At 37.1% G+C, this 23,169-nt stretch overlaps 1 protein-coding gene across 1 annotated transcript in view; it reads left to right on the top strand.

Moving 5' to 3' along the window:
* Positions 1 to 22,908, top strand: part of LOC107870824 (membralin-like protein At1g60995) — a 41,105-nt gene extending 18,197 nt beyond the window's left edge. The window contains exons 7-14 of the mRNA XM_016717486.2: positions 708 to 787; positions 14,681 to 14,764; positions 16,910 to 17,026; positions 17,354 to 17,439; positions 17,554 to 17,660; positions 20,704 to 20,795; positions 20,880 to 20,956; positions 22,078 to 22,908. Of these exons, the coding sequence (XP_016572972.1) occupies positions 708 to 787; positions 14,681 to 14,764; positions 16,910 to 17,026; positions 17,354 to 17,439; positions 17,554 to 17,660; positions 20,704 to 20,795; positions 20,880 to 20,956; positions 22,078 to 22,560 (1,126 nt within the window). The 3' untranslated portion in view covers positions 22,561 to 22,908. The remainder of the gene's footprint in view (positions 1 to 707; positions 788 to 14,680; positions 14,765 to 16,909; positions 17,027 to 17,353; positions 17,440 to 17,553; positions 17,661 to 20,703; positions 20,796 to 20,879; positions 20,957 to 22,077) is intronic.
* Positions 22,909 to 23,169: the final 261 nt, after the last annotated feature.

Raw genomic sequence — 23,169 nt, 5'->3', positions numbered from 1 at the left:
TCGATATTTATGGTTATTTCATTCATGTTGAATTAATTATATTTAAGAATGAAAATAGGTTTGAAAAAAGATTATTTTTCTAGAAAAATCACCAATTTTAACTGATCACTACTTTAATCTTCAAAATCGAAATAAAAATACGAAATAACCGAACTGAATTTGTAAAAATCGAACCAAACCGAAATAATTTTGGTTTGGTTATGATTGTCATTTTTGTCAATCCGAAAACCAAAAAACTGTACCGTTATTCAACAATCAAACCGAACAAACCGAATGCACCCCTAAATATAAGTAAGAAACAACTTATTTTTTTAGAAAAGATTTCTCCTCCTTCATATCAAACACACCCCAAAAAATATTTTTTGAGATCAAAAAATATTTTTACGCTTTAGCTAAAGATTAAAATGTATTGTTTGAAAAATATTTTTTCATTCACCAACCAAACATTACAAACTATTTTCCGAAAAATATTTTCCATCCACCAACCAAACACAGGAAAACAAGTAAGAAATCTACTTGTTTTCCAAGAAAACATTTTCTAGGAAAACATTTTCCTTCTTATTGTGACTACGACTTGGTTGGTCAAAGTTGGATACTCTTGTTGATTTCAGTTTACATTAAAAGATTTCAATATGCTTCATGTTTGATAACTTACTTTAGGTAAAACATCATATTTAAATGGAAAGTTTCTTTTTTTAATCATCCAGGTGGCAGCAGCTTCTTATAAATAGACTTGTGGGATATGACACTATTTTGATGAATAGTTTGTTGAATTCTCCTGGTGAAGGTATTAAGTATTCAAGATCTCAGCAGCCTTTCGTCTGTCTATCTGCTCTCGCCTGTCTAACAACATATCCTGTGGTTGTGTTCCATTGTTATATTCTATTATGTTTGTCATACTACTTTCTGATAAACCAGGTGGCCCCATCTGCATACTTAAATCTAGAATGAAAATATGTAGGTAACAGTTTTGTAATAAATGGAAAACCAAATCATATTTGGCATTGTGCTGAAACAGAACCGGAACTACCTGCACATATGCTCAGTTTGAACAGCTTGAAACGTATTGTGGTTGGTTTAGGCAGCTTAAAGAGAAGATGCGTGCACAATATGGAGAATGAATATTTATGGTTTAACCAGTGTTGTGAAAAGCGCTGAAGCGCTCGCTTTAAGCTTGAAGCGAAAGCGACAGTGGGTCGCTTTTTACACTTGAAGCATTGGGGCGAGAAAAAAGCTCTCGCTTTAGTTCCAAAAGCGAGAAGCGCTGAAGCAAAAAAAGCGCAGAAAAGCTCGCTTAAGTGGATATTCAAGGTTTTTTTTTTAGGGTTTTATTGCTTTATTTAATTTATTCCTTGAGTGACTATACGACTGCATTGCTGCTGCTTAACTTTTTTGGAACAATTACTGAAGGTATGCGACTTCTTCTTCTCTATTTCTCCTCTTCTTCTTCTCCCATTAGGGTTTTCTATTTTTTTTTTTTCCTTCTTCTCTATTACTCTTTTTCATTTCTTTTTTTTTTTTCTCTTCTTCTTCTCTGTTTTCCTGTTCTGTTTTACTTTTTTCTCTTGGCTGTATGTAATCTGACTTCCAATTTTGTTTTTTTCTTTTTACTTTTTCTTTTTGGTTGTATGTAATCTGACTTTCAGCTTTGTTTTTCTTCTTTTTACTTTTTTTTCCTGTATGTAATCTGAATTCTTTTTATTAGTATATATTTTTAGAATAGAAGTTCTAAACTTTTTGCTGAATGTAATCTGAATTTTGTTTATCTGTATATCCTTGTTGAGGAATAGGATGTAGAATAGAAGTTCTAAACTTTTCTCTGATGGTTGGTTTCTCTATTTGTGTTGGTTGATTAAGACGCAAGACTGATTTTTATTATTTTAGTAGTTTGCTTTGAATGCTTGTTATGACTATCTATTCTCTTTTTAATTTGAGTATTGAAAGATTATGTTATTTATTGAGCTCTTGGTTATTTATTTATGCATGTTTAATGTTTTTAAATTTTGTACTAAATAGCGCTTTAATGGAAAAAAGCGTGCGCTTCGCTTCTCGCTTCTGTGAAGCGAGCCCTCGTCTCTTTTTTTCGCCTCTCACTTTTCAAAACACTGGGTTTAACACAATTGCCTTACATTTGTCGCCTACATTTAACATCGTAAAGTCTAAATTTGTACATAAATTAATGATTTCCAAACCTCACAATCAATTAATCACCATGCCTCAAACTCAACAACGACGACAACATATCCAGTGTATTCCCACAAAGTGGGTCTAGGGAGGGTAAAGTGTACACAGTCCATACCACTACCTTAGATGTAGTAGAGAGGCTGTTTTCGATAGATCCCCAAGTCATGACAGATAACAGTATAACAAACAAAAAAATATAAAAGCACACAACAAAAAAATAACACTGCTAGATAATAAAGAAAACAAGACACCCACAAGGTAATACTATAAAATCATATACATCACCGAAAACACTACGAACAAGTAACTCCAGGTGCAGATACAAACCAGGCACTCATCCTTACTAACACGGCCGAACTCCTATCCACTAACCCTCTACCCTTATTCGAGTCCTTCACACTTTTCTATCAAGGGTTATGTTCTCCGTAAGCTGTAACTGCTCCATATCATGCCTAATCACCTCCTCCAATATTTCTTCGGCCTATCTTTACCCTGCCTAAAACCATCCATAGACAACCACTTACACCTCCGTACTGGAGTATCCGTGCACCTCCTCGTCACATGCCCGAACCATATAACCTCACTTCCCGCATCTCGGACTATATAGATCTTCTATTACCATGACAATATTCTATATTATAAGTGTGTTCTATTTGGACTGATATTTTTTAGAAGGTAAAGTAATTTATAAATTAGATCAGCACAAAGGATGTGCTATTAAGACTGTACCATTAGCAAAAGAACAAACAACAAAAGCTTGTCCTGTCTAATCTTTTAAGGAGTCTACTAATCTTGTAAGGAGTCTACTGTTTGTAGAACTGTTTCAGCCCCATATACATGTTCCATCCTATACCATAAGAAAAACAAAATATACAATTCGACTTTGTCTTGTTGGTGGAGCTCACATAATCTTCAAACATCTTCTATTTGGGCTAACTTTTTTAGAATGCTAAATATTTCTCTTTTAGGGCATATTTCTTTTGGACATGGTACTGTATTTATATACAAGTAATTATCAGCATTAAAATGCTGGAATCCAAAAGGGTATTTACAACATCCTTGTTCTTCTTACGAGGAGCCTAACACTTCTAAAATTACATCATGACTATCTATATTTTTGGATTTACACCAAAACCCAAAAAGAAGAATGCATTTATATTTAATCTTCTACAAAGAGCAGCTTGTATCTTCGAAGAATGTAGAGTTCCCCTCTTTCCAAATTGTCCACTAGATGCTTGCCGGGACAATTTTCCATCTGTATCTGTTGCCACTGTTTCCTTCAGTCCAGCTTGCCAGAGATTAATAGTGCTGCCTGGCATTGTTCACCTGAAACCTTTCAAATTTATGAGCATATCCCATATAAAAACAGATGTTTAGTTGTCTTGTCTCTGCCTCCTTTCGTAGATAACATCTTGAACGTAGGTGAATTCCCCACTTTCTAAGATTCTCCTGATTCATGGCATATTAGGAGTTCTTTAGAATGAGTATAAGAATCTTTCTGAATATTCTAGAATATATGTAAATGTAAAAGGTAGCTTAATTTCCTCCTATTGTAATTAGGTATTGACATGCCTATCCCTGAATTCACATATATGCTAACCAGACTATAAAGTCCTTTAAAGGACTAATCACATTATGGGAAATTTAGGAGATTTTTACACAATGCCCCTTAAGTTTGGGGTAAGTCCATTTTGTCCCTTAAAATATCACAATGGAGCATATTTAGCCTTTAAAGTTCTCTAAAATTTTGTACTTCTAATCTCGTTTAGCTGAATGTCTAACTTTGTTTGTTAAAACTGATGGAAGAGTTGCTTTTATAGCCTCAACTCTGCTGTTTTTGAAGAAAATAACCAAAAACCCCTTGCTTCATTTGCCTATCAACAAAGTGTCACACAATCCTTCATGTAATTTACATGACAGAACTATGCACCTCTTCCACCACACCAGTTCTAAAATTATTTTTAGTCATCTTTACATTTCTTCTTGCTCTATATAAATTCATTCACAGGGAACTTTTACACATACAGGGCAACATGACGAGAAATATATACATATATACACCAAGTAGAAAGAGCTTTGCAATTTTCATATACCCAACTCATATTCTTATCACACCGTGAGAGCGCACTAGCCAAATACTTATACATTCTCTCATCCCAAAAAAATGACATACATTTTGCTTTCCCTCACTCTTTTTCTCCATAGCATAACAATAGAGACAACAAGAGCTTACTAGAGTGACAATTGGTGCCCACTTTCTCCCTAGTTGCAGAGTTTATCTGTCACGTTCAAGTGGAGAGCTGATATAAGAACACATTCATCCACATACCCACACCCATACAAGCTCAGTCAAGAAAACATATGCACATCTCACCATAGTACAACACACAAATGCACCACTACAAAAACAAAGTGTCAACTTTGACACTCATTAATATATCTTTAGAGATGAGTATACGATGAGCTTATCCATTGCTTGTGATTTTTCCATTTGACATGCCTTATATGACTCCTCAAACAAACAAAATTTGTTATTAAATTAAAAAAGGCCAAAAGTGCTCAAGTTTATATTTAGGGACATAAATAGACCTATCCACAACGTTTGTGACCACGTGATTTGTCGGCTCAGAGTGGTTTCGACAATGGTGTTGCTTTCGATCTATATGCATTTCACGCTCCTCTAGAAATTTCCTTTGCCCCTACCAACCCCTTAAACAAGAATTCTAGAATAACTAACAAATTCTAGAATAACAAACAACAATATTCATGATCAAAAAGTACCAAATTCTCTTTTGGATTGGCGCAGAAAGAAGAAAGAAGTTTGGCATGCCAATGGAAGCCTAGTATATTGAATTTACCCGATAATCTCCATTGTGGGATGTCCTGGGACTTTGAATGGGTAAGTCCAAAATGTCAATTTCTTTTGACCCAATTTTTTTCTCTCCTTATCACCCTAAAAAGACAATCTAAGAGACCTTAAATTCAAGCGTTCTTTTTGTGGGTGTTTGTCGTCGATTCAATCAGGAGATCGAATTGATTATAAAATGCGAGTTTAATCAAATGACTTATTAGTGAACAAGAAAAAATATTATCAAGACGAGTGAATTAATTGACCTTGAATAACAGTGGTTAATTCCTTGAAAAAAGAGGGGCTCAACCTACCAGAACTATGGATGAGAACCAACTTTGTAGGATCTGTATCTAGAATTCAAGTATTGTATACGTCATTGGTCTAATCCTTTATAGGAACTCTCCATAATAACGAACTTGCAAAATGGATATGTTATAAACTCGTTATCTTTATGTGATCATCAACCTAGCATAACTTCTTTCTTTCATTCGGGTTTGGAATCAGTATTCGAAACTCCCATAGGCAAAGTTGTTTCCCGAACTCCCAACAATGACATACCCAATGAAATCCGACAAGTTGGGAGACACACGTATCTCACCCTTAACTCATAGAGGTAGAGAGGTTGTTTCCAAAGGACCCATGACTCGTGTACCAAATCAAAGTAGTAAAGAAAATGAAAAATGACAGTGAAGAAAACACGACAATCAATAGAAAAGCAGTGTAGAGCATTCAGGAAAGTGGAACAATATTATCAACAAAATAGTGTGATCACCGAAACACTATAAGCAACAAATGGTAACATATAACCAAAGCAAGAAACTACATGAATAAGACTAATATTATGACAGGCACAATGCTCTAGAGTACCACCGGGGCTAATCTCGTTGAAAAACGAGACAACACTCCACAACCTATTAGCCTTCTATCACCAGGGCTAATCTCGTCGAAAAACGAGACAACACTCCACAACCTATTAACCTTCTATCCTATAGCCTGTTTGACCAGACTTCTAAAATTAGCTTATTTTGAGAAGTGCTTTTTTTTTTTTTTTCAAAAATGCTAAGCACTTTTGATGAGAAACAATTTGTGGTTGGCCAGAAAATTTAAAAGCACGTTTGAGCAGCAATTAGTGTTTGCCCAATCTTTTAAAACTGCTTTAAGTATATTTTTTTAAAAGTACTTTTGTACAAAAATCTTTTAAGGAAAAACTACATTTTTTTAGCTTATGAAAAACTACTTATTCTACTCTCCAGAAGCACTTATCTTCTTATTTTCTTCCATAAGCTTGGCCAAACATTTCAATTTTTTAAAATGAGCACTTTTTTGACGAAGGTAATTGATTTTGTGTATAAATCATCTACACATAATGCTGGGGCCAAAATTTACATCAACGATCCAACCGTCAAAAGAGCAAAAACATAAACTTCCTCTAGATCCTATCTATTCTTACAAGGATCCTAAGATGTCTACAACAGTAATTGGATCATCTATATACTCTGAACTACACCAATAGCAAAAGCTTATAATTCAATTCATTTTTAACTTCTGTATAGAGCTGCTGCTGTCTTTAAAGCACCTAGAATTCCTCTCCTTCCATACTGTCCACCATATTACTGCTGGGACAATTCTCCATTTGCTTTTGTTGGTGCTGCCTTCCCCCTCAGTATGACAATTTAATAATGCCTCTTCTGTTCTTCCTGGCATGGTCCATTTAATGCCTCTGAAGTTGGTAAATAGATTCCACAGCTGGGTCACCGCTTTACAATGAAGGAATAGATGGTTAATTGTCTCTGCGTTCTTTTTCACAAAAAAACATCTGGAGCACAAATGTATGTCCCTCTTTTGTAGGTTTTCCTGAGTTAAAGCATCTTCTTTTACAACCAGCCAAGTAAAAACAACTACGTTGTGTGGAATTTTGATTTTCCATATAAGCGTCCAGGTAGAAAATTAATCTGAGAACCCATCTGGTTCATGTCCTTGTATGCAGAACTTACAGTGAAAATGCCCTTACTTTGACATTTCCATCATAAGGTCTTCCCCTTCCTGTTGCCCTTTGCATTGGTCTAGCGTGCCATAAAAACTGGCCAATCTTTCAATCTCCCAATCTTGCATCAATTTTCTATAGGTTAAATTCCAACCTTGATTAGGCCATACTTCATGTAGCGTAGATTCTTGCTGATTTAGAAAAAAAATGCCAGGGAACATTTGTTTGAGAATACCATTCCCTAACCAGTTATCCTACCAAAACAAAATCCTCTTGCCATCTTTCACATTAAAATCAATTCTTTTGGAGAATCCATGCCATAAGTTCCTAATTGATCTCCAGAAGCTGGTTCCATAAGTGGTGTTCAAATCTTTTGTCTTCCAGAACCCATCGTTTTCATACTTTGTTGTAATCATAGTGCCCCATAAAGTTTGTTTTTCCTTGGACAGTCTCCAAAGCCATTCATTAGAAGACTTCTGTTTTGCTTTCTCAGACTTCTGATACCCAGACCTCCATGATTCTTGGCCAACAGTAAGGTTTTCCATTTGACCAAATAGTAACCTTTTTTCTCCCTGATGTTGTGCCACAAAATGTTTCTTTTAAGGGCATCAATTCTTTCTTCCTCATTGTTAGAAAGCGGAAATAAAGACATCAAATAGGTAGGTATAACATCTAAGACACAGCTGATCAGTCCTCCCATTGATAAGTAATGAGTTTTCCATCTAGTTAATCTTTTTTCACATCTTTCCAGAACACCTTTCCAAATCTCCTTGGATTTACTTTTTGCACCCAAGGGCATTCCTAAGTAAACTATTGGGATCTTTCCTCTCTCACTGCCCTAGATACCAGCCAAAAATTGAATCCTTGTCACCTTATTAATTGGAAAAATATGACTTTTTTCCAATTAATGTGGAGACCTGAAGTGGCCTCAAACAGAATAAGGATAATCCTCAAATACTTCAATTGACTCTCCTCCGCATCACAAAAAATGAGAATATTATCTGCATATTGAAGGTGCGTTACTTCCATCGCCTCATTTTGTCCCTTTGATACATTGAATCCCCTTATCCACCCATTGTGATGCGCAGTCTTCACCATATTGTTAAGTCCCTCAATTACCAAAATAAAAAGAAAAGGTGATAATGGATCACCTTATCACAATTACCAAAATAAAAAGAAAAGGTGATAATGGATCACCTTATCACAAACCTCTTTGTGAAGGGAAAATCAACATCGAGAATCTGACAGTGCTAATACAAAATTTGATCTACCTAATCCACTTCTCACCAAACCCCATCTTCTGCAGAATTCCAAGGAAAAAGTTCCAGTTCACGTGGTCATATGCCTTTTCAATATCCAATATGCACATGATCCCTAGAGTTTTATCTTTTAAGTCTGGAATCTACACATTCATTAGCAATCAGAACTGCATTAGCAATTTGTCCGCCTCTCAAAAATGCCATCTGTTGTGTATCCACTAACTAGTTTATGCATCACTTTCTTCAGCTTCTCTATGAGAATCTTGGATATCAACTTGTATATGCTCCCTATTAAGCTAATAGGTTTGAAGTCTCTCAATTCCTTGGCCCCATTCTTTTTAGGAATAAGGGCCATATAAGTTGCATTGAAACTCTTCTCAAAAACTTCCTGAGAATGAAAGTTTTGTATTGTAGCCATCACATCACCCGTTAGGACCTCCCAACACTGGACCAAGAATCCCATAGTGTATCCATCTCGGCCTGGAGCTTTATCTACTGCACATGCCTTAAGCCCTTCCAAAATTTCTTTTTCCTCAAAAGCTCTTTGCAATTCCTGTTGGTTTTCTGTGTTGATGCTGGGACATTGGTTTGTGTTATACAAGGTTCTTCACTTCTCAGTTTCAGAATAAAGCTTCTGATAGAAGGATATGATCACTCTTTTGATATTCTCTGCCTTATTTATTGCTTCTCCTTCCACTAGCGGCTGATCAATATGCTTATTCCTCTTATGAGCATTGGCAATTCTCTGAAAAAACTTTGTATTTTTATCTCCCTGTTTGATCCACAATGTTTTTGACCTTTGCCTTCATGCTATCTCCTATTCTTGCAGAATCCTCAAATTCCATGTATAGATTAACTTTCTAGATGGCCGCTTCTTCAGTTAAGGATCTGGTCTGATGAATATTATCGATAACTGCAATCTTGCTCAGGATCAAATCTTTATTTTTCTCCAAGCTCCCAAAAGTACTTGAACTCCATTCTTTCAACTTGGTCTTCAGAGCTTTTAATTTTGCTGCAAGGATAAAGTCAGGCCTGCCTACTACTTCAAAAAAGCCCCACCAGTCCTTTATTTTGTCATTGAAGCCTTCAGTTTTCAACCACCATGCTTCAAACTTGAAATAGGACTTTGTGTACTCCCAACTGCCACTCTGAAGCAGAGTACAACAGGTGTATGATCAGAACATATTCTACGGAGAATCTCTTGCTTGATATTCTTAAATTTTTCTCCCCACTCATTACAGTATAAAATCCTGTCAATTTCGGAGGAGGTTTCCAGGTTGTTCCCTCTGGTCCAGGTATAATTTTTCCGTGCAATTGTGGATCAGTCAGCCCTATATCCTCAATAAAATCAGAGAACTCAGTCATGTATCCGAAATTTCTAGAACAATTCTTCCTCTCTGAATCATATCTAACTATGTTGAAATCTTCCCTAACTATCCATGGCCCTGTGAATAGACCCCTACTAGCTCCTATTTCCCATCACGCTTCTTGTCTTTTCTTATTGCAGCTTGGTGCATAAGCCCCTGTCATTTGCCAACTAAAATCATAGGTCTTGGACTTGAAGCTACATGTTAAAGTATAAGAGCCAATTTCCACAATTCCCCCTTGCCAAACCTTGCTATCCCACAACATCAATACACCACCCCTAGTACCACTTGCTTCTAGCTGTCTATATCTAACCCCCTATTTCCCATATCTAATGAATTAAACCCCCTATATCCCCCTCCAATTTAGTTTCCTGCAGACAAATGACATCTGCTTTCCACTTTTGAATTACACTATTTATCACCCTCCTTTTTTCTTTACAATTTAATCCCCTCACATTCCAAGGAATTATTTTGATCTGTATCATAATACAATAGAGTTTCCTTTCCCCTTAGTTCTAGCCCTTGAACTTTGGAACTTCATGTCAATGGCCAGTCCTTTTAGCTCCTGTGAACCTTTAATTTTTGGAGTTTTCATGACACTTGTCAATGGTTCTTTCACTATCCCTTGTCGTTTATCGATCTTCTTGAATATAGCCAACACTTCCTTTCTGCAGCCTTGGAATTCTACCCCAAACTCCTTGCTTAGCTTTCTACAGCCTTGGAATTCTACCCCAAACTCCTTGCTTAGTCGGATTATGTTTTGATGAACCCAAATTGACACGTCCATCTCTTCATCACTTTCCCCCTCTGCATATGCAAAGTTTAGAGGTTCAACCTCTTCTATGTTCCAATTCTGATCGTCAATGCAATCGACCAATTGCATGTCTTGCTGATCTGTATCGTTTTTAGATTGTGTCTCTACATCTTCAATGTTTGCTACTGCATCTTCGTAATCCTCCCTTCTTCTATAATTGGTCTTTTCATTGGAGAGGATGGCAGGTCTTCCTCGGGGAATTTTATGGCTAAATCTCTTGAGCTGCTATCAAAGAAAGAGACGTGTGGTTTGCTTCTATTTCCATAAGCAATGGATTTATCCTTGTAGAGCATGTGCCATTAGAGTGTCCTGGGTTGGGTTTATCATCTGGGCCTCATTAAATAGAATTGGGCCCTTTTCAAAAACTGCTCCTCTATTCTTTGGGCCCAAAGAAAATTCACAGTTTGAAAACGTAAGCCCCTCGTCTGTCCCACATGTTGTTGGGCCCTCTCCAGTTGTATTATTATTTGAAATAAATGTGTGTACAGAGGCACCCACATGCCTATCTACTTCTTTGCATGGACCGCTGTCTTTAACCCTGTAGGTTTTTTTAATCCAGTGGTCCTTTGACTGCATCACTTCATCTTCTCCGGCGACCGCTAAGGTTCTTGACTCGCACCAGATAGGGATGTGAAAGGTAAGACCATTTTCGGCTATATTTACCTCTTTCGGAACTTCTCCTCCATCTCCTTTGACTTTTACTCTCGCCCATTTCAAATGATTCTTCAAAGATGTCTCCTCCACGGTTTCCAGCCAATCCCCGCATTGATTTCCGATGGCTTTAAATACTTTTTCTGTCCAAAACTTAAGAGGTAGGCATCTCGCTCTTACCCATGTTGAATTCTCTCGATGTGTGCAACATCCGACTGTCGGCATCCACCCGTCGAGTCGAGATGGATCATCAGTGCTTCCACATCCACTGTCCATGAAGAATATGCTCTGCCATGTGTTTGTTGGGAAACTCGAACAGGAAAGAGTGCCCCCACATCTTGTATACATTGATACCAAAAACATTTTTCCAAGTACTCACCGCCCACTTCCTGATATCTGTGAGGTTTTCTCCTTCTCATACCCGCTGGAAGTTCCCAACTATAGATCTTCCGAGCAAATCGTTTTCTCGATTAACATCACCACCAGAGATGAAGATAGAGTTGTTTTTGTTTCTGACTAGGGCTTCCGATGCCTTCTTTGATTGCCACTTGCTAGTCTTGATTGAGTCTACATAAGGAATCTTTGGATCTGCCTTCTTGTAACTGTTTATATTAAAAGCTCCTTTATGTTCTTTGATGAAATTATCAATCTTTAAAGCAATGTCACCCCACCCTGCATTTAATGATAATTCTGGAATAATAATGACAGATCTATTTCCTCCTTGTACTGTCACAATGCTTATAAATCTCCGAAACTTGTTATGTTTCCTGGAACAAAAGAAATTGGAGTACTTCTCATTTAACTTCCACCTCCTCATGTGTGTGCCAGAATCGTTTGAAGCTTCTCGGAGTACCAACACTAGCCATTCCATGGTTTTCTTGCTGAAAGTTGTCCTGCGCATCGGATTCCGATTTCTTTCAACCCACTCAAACAAAACTTCAGCTCTAGCTGCAAGTCTGGTTATATCGTAAGACGTAAATCCTACTGCAAAGTAGTTTTCCCCATGTATTACAAAAAAAAAGACCGTAGAGAAAAAGGACCCCCAAAATAGAAAACCTTCCTTTCTTTCAAGAATCAGTTTGATTTTGTGAAGTAAATGTCCTATGGTGATTGAAGCAGTAATCACAGTGGGTGATTACTGATGTTGGGAGGCGTCTCCGATGATGGTTGACCATCGGAGGAGGAGGGCTAAAAAATTTTCTTGGGGAATGTGCCTGGGAGCTTTTGACTTTTCTTCTTTGTTTTATTACATGTCAATGCGAGAAAAAATAAGCTTGGCCAAAAAGGCTGCTAATCCAGGGCCTCCATATCCTCCTATCTAAGGTCATGCGATACAAATCAAGTTGCTTGAATAAAAAAAGAAAATGGCGTGGAAGTAAAAATACAAAGATTAAAGACAAGCAATTTAAAATAGGCAAAATTTGAGAATAAAATCTCCACATTTTGAAATCAAGTGCTAACAGCTCTAATTGATCTTAGTATTAAAAAGTTAGTTGATTAAAACTAATTATGATACTAATAGAGTCGATTCAAGAACTTAGATCAAAAGGTGATCTAGACCCCTCTGAAGAAATTAGAGACAATAATTAGTACAAGACTAATTTACCTTTAATTTACTTAATTAGAAACCAAAATATCAAGGTAAGAATTAATCTTACCTCTTAAAGAGTCGTTCCTATAAGGTTGTAAGTTAAATCCATAATCACTACATATAAAGGTGTAAAAAAGAGAAACCTCCAAAATAATATGCATAGTAATCTGCTTGAAAATTAACAAAATCCAACCCTAAATATAGGGGAAGCCTATCCCGAATACTATGACATTTGAATCCTACTTTTATTGAAATAATATATACTAAATCAAACTAGGAAATATATACCAAATATTGGCATCAAATCAAGCACCCATTTGATCATGTAAAAGTAAAACAGCCCTATTTGGCGTGCATGTCTGCCCTCTTTGGGCATGAATATCACCCAACTTTTGGGCTTCCTGTGCAGCTCTCCTTTGGGATCCATGTTCAGCTCTCTTCTGGGCTCCATGTGGACCCAATCCTTCTCTATTTTGACTTGGATTTGGACCATGAAATATGTGTATCACTTAGCTCACTCGTCATCATAATTCTTGGGCTCATTCTTGAACTCTTCTTCCACAATAAGCATCTTCTTGGGCTCTTTTTTCACGATAAGCATCTTGTTGATTTTCATTGAAGCCCGTCAATTTTTAATGGAGGTATGCCACTGTGGATGTCATCATCATGTCTTCGGTAAGATGAAGGTGCACCATGTCCTGTGGTATCAACTTCCCCAATACTTCTTCAGCCTACCTCTTACTCTCCTCGTACCCCCTATAACCAACCTCTCACCTCTCACACCTCCTCACTGGTGAATTTGCGCATCTCTCCTTCACTTGCCCAAACCATCTTAGCCTTGCTTCCCTCATCTTTTCGGCCACGGTGGCCACTTCCATCTTGTCCTGGATATCTTCATCTTCATCTTATCACTCCTTTTGTGTCTATACATCTCAAATATTCTCATTTACGCAACTTACATCTTCTGAACAAAGTCGGTCTAACCAATAGTTGGTAGAATGTTTTCCGAACTCTACCTAATTGTAAATAAAATATCTATTTGTATGACATTTTACTCATCTGATAAGTGAACATGGATTTGATCGTAACTAGTTTGTGATTGAGGAGTAGTTACTGTTATATAAGTTAGTATGGAAAAGAGAAGTTTCAAAAGAAAGTTATGGCAAAGAGTACATGATGGAAAATAACAATTTTAGAGTCCATGTATCTATGGAAGTAATTCCAGGTATTTTATGTAGATTAAAGTAAAAGGCTAAGTGGCAATGAGGGTTTAGCTTCTGCCAGCTGACAAATAAGAAAGCCAATCTTATGAAGTCTTGTAAAATAGCAAATTCCATTGAGTAGGATGATTTAGAAGGTCATGTAGTACATAGGGTCAGGAGAGATTCTAAAGGTGGAGTTAGGTAGAGACGTGTAACATATTCAACCTAGAGCATTATGTAAATATGTGTGTGTCTATTTTTTGTCAGTTTTGTTTTTGTGGGTTTCAAATACTCAATGGTAATACCAAATTCTAGATGGTTTTCCAAAATTAAAAACCATATATCACCTAACATAATGGAGAAATCTGTGGAACTTTAGGCATGGTTAATTTACTTAACATCAGCTTCTGTTTTGCTTACTGTTAGTTCTTGTATTTGTTCGGATAATTATGAGGTCCAATAAACTTTCTCTACCCTTGTACTTAAAATATTTCTGTGTTGAATTTAAGGCATCTTCTTATGATACCTTCATTGGAAATCCTGATAATTATTTCTTAGTGCTCTTCTGCAGCTGGTTACTCCCCTTAATTGTGTAGTAGAGCTAACACATCTAACTGAATCTATTGGTTTTCATTTATGCATTCTTGCAAGGTGCCTCTATTTTTGGGCTGGGAGAATCCCAAAAGCTCTCCTTGATTTGTGAAGGTTCTAGTATTCAAGTCTCTTTAGCATTTTGTAATCTTGTATTGTACTGATGCTTCATGGAATATTATGCAGGTTATCTTTATAATCACCAAACGAAGGAGTTCTATAATCTTACTTATGCACATGAGCAACCTGAAAGTTCTGCAAGATTTGGAGGTTTATCGTTCTTGTATTTTCTTTTTCAAGTCTAACATTATGTGTTTATGCTATGGGTTACTGCCTCCTGTTCTGAGTTTGTTTGATCATTGAACTTTGTTGTGAAAATTGATAGTTCCTTTTCCTTATCTCAAGGTTGTTTCACCCTGAACCATGTTAGGGTACAACATCGAGTGACTTCAAACAATGTGAGTTTCTGTTGTTTGTTAGCTGATGATGTGTAACAATTCCATTCTGTCTAGGATAGAATTGAGTGGCTGATACAGTATCGATAGCTGAAGGAAACCCTAAAATCTAAGAACAAGAATCAAAGATAGAAGAAACACAAAAAAAGGGAATTAGTTGAAAATTAAAGCTATATAACACTTAAACCTAAAAAGGGTAGCCCGGCACACAGTGACCACGATACCCCTTCATCGGAAAATTACACTATGTAGCTAGGTAAAAGTATCCTTTCAAATGTATATATATTACATATTAACTCCCCAAGGCTTCTTCGTGAATAAACTGGCTCCGCCACTGCCGGCGCACTAAAGCTTCCGCTATGCACAGGTCCGGGGAAAGGCCGGACCAAGGGTCTATATTGAAAAACCAAAAAAAGCACCAAATCTACAAAGATGCCCTCAAGAAGAATGAATCCTCAAGCAAGCAATCTCATCAACATTTGTCGAGCAACAAAGCCCCAACTCCCACAGGAGTTTCATTCATCTCAAAATGTATTAAAATGAAATAGTGTAGTATTTATACTAGGCAAGGCTAAAGCTAAGGCTAAAAACTTCTAATTACAACAACAACAACATACCAGTATATTCCCCCCAAGTGGGGTCCGGGGAGGGCAAGTGTACGCACTCCATACCACTACCTCAGAAATGAGATAGAGAGGCTGTTTCTAGTAGACCCCCGACTCAAAATAAAACAATCTAGACAAGGAATAATAAAAGGAAAAATACCATAGAAATCAACATATCCAATAATACCATATACAAGATACACCAAGTAGTACAACAAAAGATACAACATCCTAAACTCATACTAACCTTCTACTCTAATCCGCCTCCTCTACAACTTTCTATATAGGGTCATGTCCTCAGTAAGCTAGAGCTGCTCCATGTCCTGTCTAATCACCTCCCTCCAATATTTCTTCGGTCTACCTCTACCTCGTTTGAACCCATCCCTAGCCAATCTCTCACACCTCCGTACTTGGGTATCTGCACCCCTCCTCATCACATGACCAAACTATCTCAACCTCGCTTCCCTCATCTTGGAGTCCCCCGATGCCACTCCCACTTTATCTCGAATAACCTCATTTGTAATTCTATCTTTCCTAGTACACCCACACATCCACAAAAACTTCTATTCCCTCCGTTTAAAAAAGAATGACCTACTTTCCTTTTTATTCCGTTTAAAAAAGAATGACCCCTTTTCTTTTTTGGCAATACTTTAATTTCAACTTTCCACATGACATGTTTAGGAACACAATATTAAAGGGTATTTTGGTACATTTGACATAATTTTAATTTAAGGCCACAAGATTCAAAAGTCGTCTTTATTTTCTTAAGCTTTGTGTCAAGTCAAAGTAGGTCATTCTTTTTGAAACGGAGGGAGTAATTATTACTACAAAAATACCCTTAATGAAACAAGGGCTGCCTTAGTCTTCTTAGAAATAAGGGCTACTCTCTATATACATAACATATGTCTACTCCAAGTAGTCTTCCAAGCGGAGTCTTGTACTTCTGTTTTAGCATGTACTCGAGCATCAAGCCTTCATTCCGAGCACCTTCAAAGCCTCCGATGTAGCGACTTGCTTTGACGTCCTGAACTCCTTAGCTCTACTTTGAATGCACGTTCTTGAGGCAACTCGGGATGTATCAGTGGCAGGGTGTCGAAGTTTTGATCTTAGCTATTTAATTGACAGATGACGAGACTTGTATTTTCTGAAAGTTGAATGTTGCTTTTCTTCTTTGTCGGAATTTAAAATTGTGCAACTGTTATGTAAATCCCACCTGACATACTGGCACTTGCACTTGCATGTAGATTGATCATATGAAGCTTTTAATGTGCACCTCAAATACAAGTTAGATTTGTTGTGGGCACTTTCAAACCTATCATTAGATCTAATGAACATTTGCTTCATATTTCTTGCAGACTACCTTGTCACAAAGTGTGGTGTACTCATGATGTCACTCTTTGTTTTCTTTACCACGACAATGTCAGTTTCATTTACATTAAGGGAGACCCAAACACGCATGCTTAAGTTCACGGGTAGGTTCTTCCTTGTATATTTGATGCTACAAACTGCAGCGGCGTTTTCATATTGTGAAATTATAATGCCTTGTACATCTGAATAATTCACAATCATATTCCAATGCTTAAATTACATGAAGCGTGAAAACAAAGAGGAAAGATATGGTCATGCTGCTGTCAATGTATGAAGCACTCAACTTTCTTATACAAATCCTGTTAATCTTGTATGCTAAACAAGCTTTTTAATTATTTATTCATTGAGCATCCACTACTTGCTGTCTATATTTGTTTGATGTAGCCTTCCTTGTCTGTCCTTAGACATTTCTACTGTAAAAATATGTGCAGTGCAGCTACAGCATCATGCTCGGCATAGGCTTCCAACATTTCAGTTGATATTTGTGCACGTAATTGAGTCCCTTGTTTTTGTACCGGTAAGCAGGCTGCCAATTTCTCAGTTGATTCCATGTATGTCTTTTTTCGTAGGCAGTGAATTTTGGTTATATATTCAAGGCCATTCAGATATAACTTAAGAGTTTCACGTGCAGATCATGATAGGCATCCTATTTTTTTTGTTCGAGTTCTATGATGATCAGCTGCTGGCTTTCATGGTGTTAATTTTTGTTTGGTTGTGCGAACTGTTTACATTAATCAGGTTTCTCTCTCTCTCTCTCTCTCTCTCTATATATATATATATATATATATATGTGTGTGTGTGTGTGTGTGTGTGTGTGTGTGTGTGTGTCGCGTACGCCCTCATGCACATAGACATGGATTACTACTCTGTATTAGTTAAAAAATGACAAATTTAGATTGTACTTGGTATAGCGTCCTGTTATTTGACTTCCTGATAATCTAAAGTGCTAATGCTGTTTGACTGTCCTATGCAACACATGATTTGGTCTTCCATCCTTCTTTCCTGCTAGTATTTATTATTGAAGTTTGGAACCTGAAAAACATATCTAGTGGTGTACATCCTGATGGGTCCTATACAATATTGGGTGATGATAATCAGCTCTATATCTAGTTGATTGAAGGAACACAATTTTTTCACCACCTCTATATCTAGTTAATTGAAGGAACATAATTTTTTCACCACCTCTTTAAAGCTGTTTGAAGTCCCTAATCATACTGCCTGAGATTTTTCCTAATAATTGAAAGTGATCTTGTGCGCCCTTAATAATGGTCACTCATCTCTCTGTTTGGTAGACCTCTATGAGCATCTTGTTAGTTCCCTGGGGTTAATGGCTAGTTTCTTGATCAGCAGCCTCGCTAATATTATATATTGTTCAGAAGAATAAACCTGTACTCTTGTGTCTATTGTTATCTGTGAGCATAGTTTCACATTTATTGTCTTTTTTCTTTTTTCCTTTTCTAATGTTTGTTTGCCAAGTTAGACGTTCGGTGGAGAATAAGTATAGTAGTCTCACGCCCCCAAATTAGCATGACCTGTTATAACTGTATGTTGGCTATTAATTTACTTAACAGAACAATAAAAGCTATTCAAGTATGTAATTAGTGTAATCTGAAAAATTGAATTACAGACATAACGTAAAAACGTCTGAAAACTAACCCACTGACAAGTCACGAACCTCCAAGAACTGCAATATATATACGAAGCCTTCGGGGCATTCCCGGGAAATACATAGTGTCTAAAATAAATGTGTCTTGGAACGGTTTGCTTCTGCTGTGAAGAAATCAACGGAACCTGTCAATGAATTTAGAAATGTCTGCCCCTAGCCACATGCTTTGTCACCTGTGCACTCAACGCGTCCCATACAATGCCTTTGAAGGATACCAGTAAGTTACGTTGACAATCCCCTAAGCGGAGGACAAGATTAATCTGGGCTATATTTATAAATATAATTAAAAGAAAGAAGTAAAGCAAGTAATTCACATAATAAATATTGTAAATCTGTAAGCTAAATTGAATTTGAAACCTGAGTCTGAAACTGAAACTCAAGACTATATGAAACTAATAACTGAAACTGGAGCTGAAAAACTGAGCTACTTTTAAAGGGATAACTTTTTTGAAACAAGATACACACAATATGACCCTGTGCACAACATGCAAGGGAGAGTGTCAGCCTGTCTACCACCTTGGACAATTATTACCTGCAAGCATGGATAACTGACCTGGTCTCCATGACACCCACGTTCCAGGTGGTTGGCTACTCCTTTTCTAAACGTGATCAGATTAATCTGAAGTGGAAGTCAGAGCAATACAAATAATTTCACATAAACAAATAAATTCAGCACATCATTGAAGTTATTTTTTGATATTGTGAGTGGTTAGAAAACATATTCGCATGACTTTATTCCACATGTAATCTGTTATGAAAATTTGACAAAAAATCAAGCAATTTAGATGAACATTCTGGTCTTGCCCTTGACTTAGGGTGGAGCCTCAACTTTCCTCAAAATCCTTCCTTTCTAGCAAGGTTAGCTTTCACACATGCCAACTAAAATTAATCGCCACAGTCTACATCAAACAACTCAATTAAAGTTTGTCTATTCTATTCCAGGGGAATTAATTTCCCTCTGTTCAATCTTTGGTTAAAAAGCCCGACTCTAAAATTTTAATTTCTAGGTTTTGTATGAAATCCCATTCTTTTGGTGCTTCCATCTAGCACACGTTGTTCATAAACCTATTTTGAAGTTACATACAAAAGTAAGGTGAGAGATTTCCCTATAAACCTGGACCATAGCTTTTTCTCCATGTTGAATATTCTTTAACCTTTACCAACAAGGGTTGTGGTGGAGTGGTAAGTACTCTTTCATCCTTAACCAGAGGTCTCGGGTTCGAGACCGCCGTTAGGGAGTGCTTTACCCCTCAATGTGACTTCCCGACACGAATTCGGATTTAGCCGGGCTCCAATGCGGGGACTGGACACCGGCTGGGAAACCAAAAACAAAAAGAATTTTCTTTAACCTTTGGGTGAATTTCCTATTGATTCAATCCACAAGGCTGTTAATTTCAATTGGTATAATGTGAAATCCAACTTGGTTTAGCCTGCCCAAAGAACTTGTCTTGAAAATTCCTCCAAAGGGGTGCTTGAACTCTCTCTCAAAGGGTCCCAAAACGAGTCTTGAGAAAAGTGTTTTTTATTATATCCCGTGATCGTTTTATGTGATTTATGGGCTTCAGGTGTTGGAAGCCACCTTGGAAGCGAAGCATCAAACATAGCCTGCGACCCTGGAATTTTTTCCTTTTGGAGGCTAGCTGGGACTAGAAGCGTCCATTCTGTTAGAGCATACAGCCCTTCCTTTGTCTTCTGGCTAAACGTAGCCCTTTTGATCATACTGCACAGTCATACCACACCTCAGCTCTCAATTCACTTTTGGTTGTGTTAGGATTTGAAACCCACTGCAAAATAAATTGTGTTGTCTTCCATCTCAACAAGCTAGTTAGTCTGTACTTTGAAAGGTAAGAACTGACTAGTTCCGGCCAAAGCTGCTGGAAAACCCCTCTGAAAATGTGGTACCACTGAAAAAGACTGGCTAAGAAGTGCCAACCTCAAAGGTGCCTGAGAGCATACTACCCTACTCTGCTCACCCCTGTCCCAGTACAATAGGAGTACTACAATTATTTTGCTATCTTAAATAGGTTTAGTTAAAAGTAATGACTTATTCCAAAGTATCTTATTTCTCAGGTACCATTCTTTCTCTAATTTAACCATGTTGGTTATCTTTTGCAGCGTACGCACACCAATATCCATGAAGTACTTTCCACGCTTCTTTTTGCTCTACTTTCTGGTTTTCCACATCTACTTCTTTTCTTATAGTTATGGTATGTTTCAAATTACTTGAGGTTTCTTGAGGTTCAGATTTTGCTTACTCTTCCTTATCTGATAAACATGGTCTATCTTCTCAGGTTTTTCTTATCTAGCACTCTCAACAACAGCTGCATTTATGCAACATCTTATTTTATACTTCTGGAACCGTTTTGAGGTAGGATGCAACTTTTGATATTTTTTGTAGTTATAGATTCTCTTCATTTTAGGGGCTTTGTAAAATTAAACAAGTTTGGCCACTAGTAGATCTTATGATGATTACTTTATATCTGTTTGGTGGGCGTGAATATATCTTCCCCGACAGTACATTTCATCTGAAAGATGTGTTACCTGTGTTGGAATGCTTGACGATGTCTATTATACTCCTTTGATCCTGTACAGTCCTGTCCATGTACTTGCAGGTGTGCTAGAAACAGAGGAAAAAAGACAATGATTTCTTAATCATTTTGAGCACATCTTTTTTTTCTTCCCATGAAGAGCAAATGTCAAATCAAAATTTGTCTTTAGGAATGAATTCCACTGACAAAAATTCTAGAGGAATAACTAATTGAAGGAATATGATTACCCTTAGGGGTCGTTTGGTAGGGTGTATAAGAATAATGCAAAATATGGTGTGTTAGTAATGCTTGCATTAGCAAGCATTAGTTATTTATGCTGAGATTTTCTTATGCAGTGTTTGGTTGGTGTATTAAAAGTAACATGTATTGCATACTGATTTTAAAAGGGATTTATTTACAAAAATATTCTCCACAAATATGGTGGAAAGGATGTGGAAAAAGTTTTAAGGGATGATTGTGTCTTTAATAATGCTAATGCATGCATTAGAATTCATTGCAACATTACTACGATAGATTTTGAGGTATTAGTGATACATACCTCAATAGACAGCAGAGTGTATAACTAATGCAAGCATTAATTTTTTAATTTTTTAATACAGTTCCTCCCCACTTAAATACGCGGTGTTCTCAAAGTGCCTATGATCTTTAGATTGATAATGAAAACATCATGCTTCAATGTATTTGCTTTGAGTTTTCCATGCTTGATCTAATTTTTTTCTGACTAGATGGCTGTCCTAGAAAATCTAGTACTACTTGAATCGAATTCCTGGGTTTAATTCAAATTAGATGGGCCCACTTTGTAGGAATATACTGGGTATGTTGTTGTTTCAAATTAGATGGGAGTTGGTCTATGTCAATACACATTTTAAAAGGAAAATAATCTTCTTATTATTGCAACCTAATATATTTTAGGATTTGTTCCTGTATGTTTGTCGTTCAGGTTCCAGCTCTCCAGAGATTTATGCAAAGTAGACGCTCACACTTTCAGCAGCATCCTGACTTTCATATCACCTCCTCTACGATTCTCGCATCAACTTTGCACATCACAAGATTAAATGGAAGGAGCTCTGCTCCAACTAATGTTGATACGCCTCCTAGTCCTGGAGCTAGAATTGATCCATTAGTGCCAAGAAATGGTGCGACTGAATTTCCTGGAGTTCCAGATCGACAGGGGAATAGAAACCAAGATGAGTTTGGTAGTTCTCTTCAACTCGGAGGTCAACCTGATACCCGCCAGTCTGAAACTGGAGCTAACCCGGGGTCTATGAATTCATTCAGCTCCTTGCTGCTGTGGATATTAGGGGGTGCTTCTTCTGAGGGTCTAAACTCCTTTCTCTCTATATTTCGAGATGTACGAGACCATGGTCAAGTTTTTGCTGGACCACCTGGACAAGAAACTCATGCCACCCAAAATCCTGAATAGATGCAGATGGAAGCTGAAACGTTGGAGCCTTAAAGGTGTTGTACTGCACAAGAGAGGAGTAGTATTGGAAAACACTGCTTATCCATGAGAATGGTGAAATGAGGCTAAGGACTGAGGGGAGGAGGATGTCGACAGATAAGTAGAAGTGGTAGAGAATTTAGTAGTTGAAGAGTCGTCCAAGGAAAAACTTACTACTATTTCTTGCTTTCGTTGGCTTACTTAACCTTTGTACATACGACTTGAAGTAAAATGTGGGAGGATGTACAAATCTTCTGGATGGAAATTTGTAAAGCTATTTTAGGGTCATCCATCTTATTAATTCTAATGTTTTATATATATTTGGGAAAAGTCATCGTTTCCACGTCAAACTATACACGAAAAGTCTAGATCACACCTAAACTATAGCAGTGACCTATTACACACCTAAACTATAAAAAAGTGGAACTATTACCTCCCCGCGACACCCATTTTAAGGCGCGTTTCTTATACTCATTTTAGGCGCGTCTAGTTTTTTGAATAGTAAAAATAGATGGTTAAAAACATTAGAACTACTACACTTTTAATTTCTAATGGATCTATTGAACTCTAATTTCTATTTAAGTCAATTTG

The sequence above is a fragment of the Capsicum annuum genome, chromosome 5 (assembly GCF_002878395.1).
Source record: "Capsicum annuum cultivar UCD-10X-F1 chromosome 5, UCD10Xv1.1, whole genome shotgun sequence".
NCBI classification, from domain to species: Eukaryota; Viridiplantae; Streptophyta; class Magnoliopsida; order Solanales; family Solanaceae; genus Capsicum; species Capsicum annuum.
This window is presented reverse-complemented; position numbering and strand designations above follow the sequence as displayed.